Here is a 9584-nt window from a genome sequence, read left to right as displayed (position 1 = left end):
TTTGCCCTGCCCTAGATTGTTCTTCGATCACCAACTGCAATAGATTAGGCTAGACCAAACAGCAGAGTTTTTTTTATTCATTTAAAGATTGAGTAGAAAAGGGCAAATCTTACTCCCTGACAATCTTTTTAAATTACAATTAACTGTATACAGTATATCAACCCATGCACAGCAATTCCCAACACTCCCAGCTGTAATCAGGGGACACATGTCATCGTTACACAAGTGTCATAACCTGGGGGGGGGGGGGGGAGCGCTATAGGAGCAGTAAAAAAAAAAAGGGGGGGGGGGGGGAAACAAGGTTTTACTGTGTCATATCAGTAATTCTGCATCATCTGGAGGTCATGCTATTTTTCAGATTTATTTTTTTTTTAGGATTTGAGTATACACAGTTACTCATCTTGTGGATGTGTAAGCACAACACATCACTAGATGTAGCTTTAGCCATTGTTTGTCAAGGGAACACACCTGCTGCTGTGAAATGCTTTGCTGCCATTCTGCGCAGCATGTGTTTCTGGCGAATTGTATAGAAGCTGTGCCTGCTTGCTGCTTGTATTGAAGTGGATCCGCTGGACTGCCTGTGCCCATACAGCCATATCACCAGGTGGGGGAGTGGCAGTGCCTCGGGATCTAGTTGGATTACAAGGGTCACTGAAGCAGTTTGGAGGGAGGAATATAACACAACCAAAACTTAATGCAGAGCTGGACTGCCATCTGGAGCCTAGTCTAGAGTCTGCTGTGACCCTGATCGGTGTGATCTGTTAAACATAGGGATAGTATAAGGCTAGAGCTGTGTCATTATAATTAACAAATGGTCAATAAAAGCTAAATTTTATACTGCCTAAATAGTTAAAAACAATCAAATCCTCAGCGTTGCATCAGAGTATAAAGATATCCTGCAGCCACCAGTACACACAATTGTGGCCGCCACCATAGAGATAACATATGCAATTGGCTAATGTCTTGGGTTTAAAGCATTTAATTTCCATTGCTAAAAACATCAGATAAAAACAACTTACATTTAAGGTCCTTGCACACAGGACCCTAATGCATGAATGCGCACATCAGCACATAAAAGTGATCAGTAAAGTTGCACATCAATTGCCTGTTTTTCACACCCATTCTGGTTTCGGCCTTCTGTCATCAAGGGTTAACCCTCTCTGTGGCGGTGGCCACTATTGCATGTATTGTTTTAGCACTGGTGGCTGCAGGAAACCTCTTAAAGAGACTCTGAAGCCAAATAAAATCTATGCTTTTAACTTTTATTAATGTTAAGCACTATAGCTAGTGCTAAAACGCCGCGTCCTCACGGCAAAACGAGGGGTTTATACCCCCCGAATCCCCTGTGCTAACTGCGGGTAGAGCTTCCTGATTGAGGCAGAGCTTAGGGCTGTAGCTCTGCCTCTTCGCTCGTCAATCCCTGCTGATCACCGCCTCTCCCTGCTGTCTGTAGTATTTGATTGGGTTATGTCACCACAAAAGATGTGGCAAGGTAGGTGGTTACGGTGCTTAGCGCTGAAACTAGGCGCCCCATGGCAGGGGGGACTTAAATCTCCTTCCGAATTGTGACGACTCGGAGGGGCAATAGTATTTTACACTGCCGGGGCTTTAAACGGCAGCAGGGTGAGTCGTCATTCGTCTCACCCTGCACCCAGCAAACAAGCGGCATACATATACGTATGCAGATGAAGACCCTTCGAGGTGTGGGGGTGTACAGCATTGGATTATAAGGATAGTAGTTTGGGGAAAAAATATGGAATCCCTTAGAAGGCTTTCAGAACAAGATGATGCTACTTTTTCCTACTAAACATTGTAAAACCACTCACATGGCTGCAGCATTCTGAATCTCAATCGGCACAGTTCATCAACTTGTTTATACCTGAATGGTTTTCATGAGCATTGATTAATTTCCATATAATTTTCAGTTTTGCACAAGAATCAAATGTAATTTCATGATCACCTACCTGAGTGTGCAACATTGACCAGTTGCCGACCGCCCACAGCCGATGGGCGGCGGCAAAGGGCGTTGCGTCCTTTCGGCATGCCGGGGGAGCGATCGTGTCATTGATGACGCGCGCTTCCCCCGGCAACTGGCTCAGCCCACCCGCGACGACAACTCGCCGGCCGTTCGGAAGCGCAGGCGGGTTGTTAACCCCGTGAACGCCGCTACAAAGTGTATAATACACTTTGTAATGTATACAAAGTGTATTATACAGGCTGCCTCCTGCCCTGGTGGTCCCAGTGTCCGAGGGACCACCAGGGCAGGCTGCAGCCACCCTAGTCTGCACCTAAACATACTGATCTGCCCCCCCCCCGCCCCCTGATCGCCCACCCTTCAGACTTCCCCCCCCCCCCCCCCAGAACACTGTTTGCACCCAATCACCCCCCCTAATAACCCATCAATCACTCCCTGTCACTATCTGTCAACGCTATTTTTTTTGAAATTCCCTAAACTGCCCCCTGGGGACTCCTGATCCCCCCCCCCCCCACCCCTCAGATTCTCCCCAGACCCCCCCCCCCCATGTACTGTATGCATCTATCCCCCCTGATCACCTGTCAATCACCCCCTGTCGCTGCCACCCATCAATCAGCCCCTAGCCTGCCCCTTGCGGGCAATCTGATCACCCACCCACACCATTAGATCGCCCGCAAACCCGCCGTCAAATCACCTCCCAAGTGTATTGTTTACATCTGTTCTCTTCTCTAAACACCAACTAATTACCCGTCAATCACCCATCAATAACCCACTATCACCACCTGTCACTGTTACCCATCAGATCAGACCCTAATCTGCCCCTTGCGGGCACCCAACCACCCGCCCACACGCTCAGATTGCCCTCAGACCCCCCCCCCCCCCTTATCAATTCGCCAGTGCATTAATTACATCTGTTCTTCCCTGTAATAACCCACTGATCACCTGTCAATCACCTGCCAATCACCTATCACCCATCAATCACCCCCTGTCACTGCCACCCATTAAATCAGCACCTAACCTGCCCCTTGCGGGCAATCTGATCACCCACCCACACCATTAGATCGCCCGCAAAACCCCGCCGTCAAATCACCTCTCAAGTGTATTGTTTACATCTGTTCTCTTCTCTAAACACCCACTAATTACCCATCAATGACCCCCTATCACCACCTGTCACTGTTACCTATCCGATCAGAATCAAGTTTAATGGCCAAGTACAGGGGTTTGTACATGGAATTATTTTTAGCACAGACAGCTCAAGTAGTACACAAGACAAGATATATAGTAATGTAGACTAACAGATATGCAACAGTAGCACAGGAAGACAATAGAATACTTAGTAGGTCGAGACCCCTTAAGGAGATGTGACGTCGGCGGACGTCTACCCAGGTGTGAACGCTGGAGCAAGGGAGTGTGATTCGGAGGGAAGGTTGAGATCATCAATGGCCTGAGGGAAGAAGGTGTTTCTGTGTCTAGTGGTCCTGGTGGGTAAGGACCTGTAGCGGCGGCCTAAGGGGAGAAGTTTGAAGTAGCAGTTGCTAGGGTGAGTGGGGTCTCTTGCTATCCTAGCGGCCATAGAGCGCAGCCTAGAGAAGTAGAGGGGGTTGAGTGGTGGAAGGGGCGTACCGATGATCCTTTCCGCAGACTTAATAACCCTTTGTAATCTGGACCTGACATTCGCAGAGGCCCCTGCATACCATACGATGATGGAAGAGCAAAGTATTGACTCAATGGCAACAGAGTAGAAGCAGGTCATAATATCTTGCGACATTCCAAACTTTTTCAGCTGACGTAGGAAAAACAGTCTTTGTTGGGCCTTCTTCTGGATCATTGTGGCATTTGCCTCCCACCTTAGGTCACCGGATATGGTGGTGCCTAGGAAACGTGCGTGCGGGACCCTGGCAACCTCAGTGCCTTCGATGAGGACCGGGGGGAGTACGGGGTGGCCTTTTCTGAAATCGATGATCAGTTCTGCGGTTTTAGCTGTGTTCAGAACCAGCTTGTTTTCCCTGCACCAGTTGCAGATGTTCTCAATCTGTTGGCGGTAGGCTCGTTCGTCACTCCCATCTATAAGGCCAAGGATGGTGGTGTCATCCGCAAACTTTATGACCTGGACGGAGTTGTTTGTTGAGGTGCAGAGGTTCCCCCGCAAGGGGCAGACCCTAATCTGCCCCTTGCGGGCACCCAATCACCCGCCCACATGCTCAGATTGCCCTCAGACCCCCCCTTATCAATTCGCCAGTGCATTAATTACATCTGTTCTTCCCTGTAATAACCCACTGATCACCTGTCAATCACCTATCAATCACCCTTCAATCACCCCCTGTCTCTGCCACCCATCAATCACCCCCTGTCACTGCCACCCATCAATCAGCCCCTAACCTGCCCCTTGCAGGCAATCTGATCACCCACCCACACCATCCGATCGCCTGCAGACCCACCGTCAGATCACCTCCCAAGTGCATTGCATCTGTTCTCTCCTCTAAACGCCCACTAATTACCCATCAATCACCCCCTGTCACTGCTACCCATCAGATTAGACCCCTATGTGCCCCTAGGGCACCCAATCACCCGCCCACACCCTCAGACCCCAGCCCTGATCACCTCGCCAGTGCATTGCTTGCATCTATTCCCCCCACTAATCACACCTTGAGACACCCATCAATCACCTCCTGTCACCCCCTAGCACACCTACCCATCAGATCAGGCCCTAATTTGCCCCGTGTGGGCTCCTGATCACTCGGCCAAACCCTCAGATCCCCCTCAGACCCCCTTCCGATCACCTCCCCAGTGCATTGATTGCATCTATTTTCCCCTCTAACCACCCCCTGAGACACCCATCAATCACCTCCTGTCACCCCCCTAGCACTCCTATCCATCAGATCAGGCCCAATACAACCTGTCATCTAAAAGGCCACCCTGCTTATGACCGGTTCCACAAAATTCGCCCCCTCATAGACCACCTGTCATCAAAATTTGCAGATGCTTATACCCCTGAACAGTCATTTTGAGACATTTGGTTTCCAGACTACACAGTTTTGGGCCCGTAAAATGCCAGGGCAGTATAGGAACCCCACAAGTGACCCCTTTTTAGAAAAAAAAGACACCCCAAGGTATTCTGTTAGATGTATGACGAGTTAATAGATTTTATTGTTTGTCAAAAGTTAGCGGAAATTGATTTTTATAGTTTTTTTCACAAAGTGTCATTTTTCACTAACTTGTGACATAAAATAAATTCTTCTATGAACTCACCATACACCTAACGGAATACCTTGGGGTGTCTTTCTAAAATGGGGTCACTTGTGGGGCTCCTATACTGCCCTGGCATTTTAGGGGCTATAAACCGTGAGAAGTAGTCTAGAAAACAAATGCCTCAAAATGACCTGTGAATAGGATGTTGGGCTCCTTAGCGCACCTAGGCTGCAAAAGTGTCACACGTCATATCGCCATACTCAGGAGAAGTAGTATAATGTGTTTTGGGGTGTATTTTTACACATACCCATGCTGGTTGGGTGAAATCTCTCTGTAAATGGACAATTGTGTGTAAAAAAAAAAAAAATCAAATTGTCATTTACAGAGATATTTCTCCCACCCAGCATGGGTATGTGTAAAAATACACCACAAAACACATTATACTACTCCTCCCGAGTACAGCGGTACCACATGTGTGGCACTTTTTTGCACCCTAAGCGCGCTAAGGGGCCCAAAGTCCAATTAGGATTTCACAGGTCATTTTGCGACATTTGGTTTCAAGACTACTCATGGTTTAGGGCCCCTAAAATGCCAGGGCAGTATAGGAACCCCACAAATTACCCCATTTTAGAAAGAAGACACCCAAAGGTATGGTGTATGGTGAGTTCATAGAAGATTTTATTTTTTTGTCAGCACAGAAAGTTAAAAAAGTCTTTTTTTTTTTTTTGACAAAATTCATGTCAATAAACCGTGAAAGCTGCAGTGGTCTGAATGGAGAAAAAGGCTCTGGTCCTTAAAGGGACTCTGAAGCGAGAATAAATCTCGCTTCAGAGCTAATGGTTAGCAGGGGCATGTGTGCCCCTGCTAAACCGCCGCTATCCCACGGCTAAACGAGGGTCCCTGAGCCCCCGAAATCCCCTCCGAGCAGCGGGGGATCTCTTCCGGATTGAGGCAGGGCTAACCACCGCAGCCCTGCCCCACGGGCGTCTGTCAGCGCGTATCTCCACCTCTCCCCCTCCCCTCTCAGTCTTCCTTCGCTGAGAGGGACGGGGGAAAGGCGGCGATGCTCCGCTGATAGATGTGACTGGAGGCAGGGCTGCAGCCGTTAGCCCTGCCTCTAGGAGCAGCAAAATCTACGACCAATTTGGTAGTTGATTTTGCGGGGGGGGGGGTGGTTGGTTGGGGGCTGAAGGGACCCCCGTTTAGCCGCGGGATAGCGGCGTTTTAGCAGGGGCACACGTGCCCCTGCTAACTATGAGCTCTGAAGCGAGAATTATTCTCGCTTCAGTGTCTCTTTAAGGGGTAGAAAGACTGTGGTCCTCAAGTGGTTAAATTTAATTTTTTTTTTTTCTCTCCCCTTTGCAATTACCATATGTTATTGTATTGATCGGTTTCAAGCTGCACATTATGTTAAATGTGCTGAATGTGAAAATGATGAGGAATATTTGCAGAGGTCTCTGTAGTAGGTTGGTTACAATTCCAGAATGCATATTTTCCCCTTTTATTATTTTAGAAAAATAATTATGAAAACATGAAATACATTTATTTAGTACAAAATGTAAACTGAGGAGATTTGTGGCCAAATTAAAGGATACCAGAGCTGAAGGGATAAGGAGAAACTGGGGGATCCGTCCTGTATGGGGAGCTTTTCTGATGGCCACTGCTCTCTTCCCCCCCCCCCCCCTTCTCCTGTGTCCCCCTCCTTTGTTACTTAAAGACCCCGGCAGCCTCTTCTGGGTCGCCAGAGGCTTCAGTGTGCAGGAACTAGTGTGCAGGAACTAGCACGGCAGCATGCGTCCTACAGCGCGCGACCACGGGGGAGCGCTCTGCGTATGGTGCCACAATTACATCATGGACAGAGCACTTCCGACCACCGTTTTGCGCTGTAGGACTCGGACTACTTTGAGTTTCAGAACTGCAGTGTAACTAGTGATAGCCGACTTCTTCGACATTTAGCAGATAGACAGAGTTCCAGTTTAGCGACAGAAAGTTAAAATGGTTTGTAATTGTGCACCTGCCAGTGTTGTCACTAGGTAGTCAGTTACAGCTTCAAATGCATTTAGTGTTGCTTGAATAGCTTATAAAATGTGACTCTCTTTTTAGGACATCTCCACAGAAGATGGAGAGCGTCTGTACACGCTGTGTCGCACCATGATTGAGGAAGGACCACTTGTGTTCACACCACTTCCTGAAGATGCCAAAAACAAAAAGTTCCAGGAAGAAGTGCCAATCTATGTACAGAAGTGGATGAAATTTAAAGAACTCATGATCATCCTGCAAGCAAATCTGCAGGAGATAGTTGACAGGTAGATTTCTGAATTCAATAATAGATTGTGGAGCGTTAAAGGACAACTGAAGTGAGAAGAATATGGAGGCTGCCATATTTATTTCCTTTTTAAACAATACCAGGCAGGACTGCCAGGCAATTGATAATGTTTAAAAGATAATAAATATGGCAGCTTTCAATATGACCTCTCACCTCTTTTTAAAGTGTAGAAAAGGTTGTTGCTGTGGGGATACCACGGGCACCTGTATGACAAGGAGATACCAGGAGCCAATTAGTGTAGTATTATGGGGTATTAAATGTTAGATTGCAGTTTAAGAGTATTTATACTCACAAAGGTGGGCTGCAGCCCCTGCAATATAACCAACGGGGAAATAACCGTCCCCGCGCAGTATTCCAGGTCCTACTGGAACTGGATGGTCGCACTCCTGGTTGTCCTTCTTGGTTGTAGATAGCACCAACCTGGAAGGTGAACACCTCCAAAGGAGATGTAATTTGTAGTACTGGGGGGTGGAGGCGCCCAAAGATAGGTAATCTGATGAAACAAAAATTAATAAGGTGGAGGGAGGTATCTGTACCACTCAAGATAGAAGAACCCAACCCACAGGCTTAATGTAAAAAATATTTTTTTTATCCAGCACGTTTAAAAGGACAAGGCGTTTCACGGGTCTCAGCCCGCTTCTTCAGGTCCATACAAGTACCTTTAAAATATGGTAACAAGCATGGACGCCAGAAATTCGCTTCTGGTTGAGGCCTGTGAAACGCGTTGTCCTTTTTAATCATGCTGAATATTTTTTTTTTTTTTTTTTTTTACGTTTACAGTGTGGTTTGGATTCTTCTATCTGGAGTAGTAATGACACCTCCCTCCACCTTTATTATTATTTTTTGCTTCATCACATTACCTATCTTTGGGCGCCTGTGTTAGATTTGCCCTGTCTTATGTATTTACTAAACAATTTTCACACGCTGAAAGCCTAATTTTTCCTAAAAAAAAAAAAAAAATGTAAATTAAAAAAATATGTAGATCATTTAGCTGTGATAAGAAGTAATACAGTTATTGGGGAATCAATGGGAGCAGCGCTGATATGTGAAAATTGTTCTCGTCCTGAAGTGATTAAACCATACCAGTTGCTTGGCAGTCCTGCTGAACTATTTGGCTGCAGTAGTGGATGAATTTACACTAGAAACAAGCATGTAGCTAATCTTGTCAGATCTGAAAATAATCTGCTGCATGCTTGCTCAGGGTCTATGGCTAAAAGGATTAGAGGCAGAGGATCATGCAACTGGTATGACTATATACATTTTAAATTCATATGACAGCCTCCATATCCCTCTTAAGCCCCATCTACACGGTACGATTCTTTGTGTGATTTGATTACAATTCTATTTACGATCCGACATGTCCGATCGGGATTCGATTCAATTTGATTTGCCATTGTATAGCAATATCGAATCGTGATCTGAAATGTTGGATTTAATCGAATCGTAAATAGAATCATAATCAAATCGCACAAAGAATCATATTGTGTAGATGGGGCTTTACAGTTACAGTTGTCCTGTACTTGCCAAGTTTAATCTAGTGTGTGCACATAGCATAACACCTGACTGAATGGGTGGTAAGATTACTCTGTTTGCCCAAATGCAGTGCTCTTTCTTTTATTTGTGTGGAAGTCACTCTCTCTACTTGTATGTTCTATTTTAGCTGTTTGCATGTTACTTTGGAAGCTGCTTGGGACTTATTTGATGTTCTTTCTCAATCCTCAGGTGGGCTGATGGCAAAGGACCTCTTGCTACAGAGTTCTCCACAAATGAAGTGAAGAGCCTGATAAGAGCCCTTTTCCAGAATACAGACAGACGGGCAGCAGCTTTAGCCAGAATTAAGTAACTCTGGTCTCTGTATTGTATATGTTAATAAAATGTACATATTTTTCTGTGAGATTACATTCTTATAAAAAAGAAAAAAAAAAAGACTGGTGCTTCTGATTGTGTTAAAATCTACTGCTGTGCAGTCATCACAACCTTAACCCTCCTGGCGGTTTGCTAAAAAATCGCCAGGGGGCAGCAAATCTTTTTTTTTTAAATTTTTTTTTTTTCATGTAGCGAGACAAAGTCTCGCTACATGATAGCCGCTGCTCA

At 46.1% G+C, this 9584-nt stretch overlaps 1 protein-coding gene across 1 annotated transcript in view; it reads left to right on the top strand.

The window, feature by feature from the left end:
- The window catches only part of ZW10 (zw10 kinetochore protein), a 57262-nt gene extending 47883 nt beyond the window's left edge, over nt 1–9379 (top strand). The window contains exons 15-16 of the mRNA XM_068240787.1: nt 7268–7470; nt 9213–9379. Of these exons, the coding sequence (XP_068096888.1) occupies nt 7268–7470; nt 9213–9333 (324 nt within the window). The 3' untranslated portion in view covers nt 9334–9379. The remainder of the gene's footprint in view (nt 1–7267; nt 7471–9212) is intronic.
- The last annotated feature ends 205 nt before the right edge of the window (nt 9380–9584 follow it).

The sequence above is a fragment of the Hyperolius riggenbachi genome, chromosome 6, assembly GCF_040937935.1.
Source record: "Hyperolius riggenbachi isolate aHypRig1 chromosome 6, aHypRig1.pri, whole genome shotgun sequence".
NCBI lineage: Eukaryota > Metazoa > Chordata > Amphibia > Anura > Hyperoliidae > Hyperolius > Hyperolius riggenbachi.
This window is presented reverse-complemented; position numbering and strand designations above follow the sequence as displayed.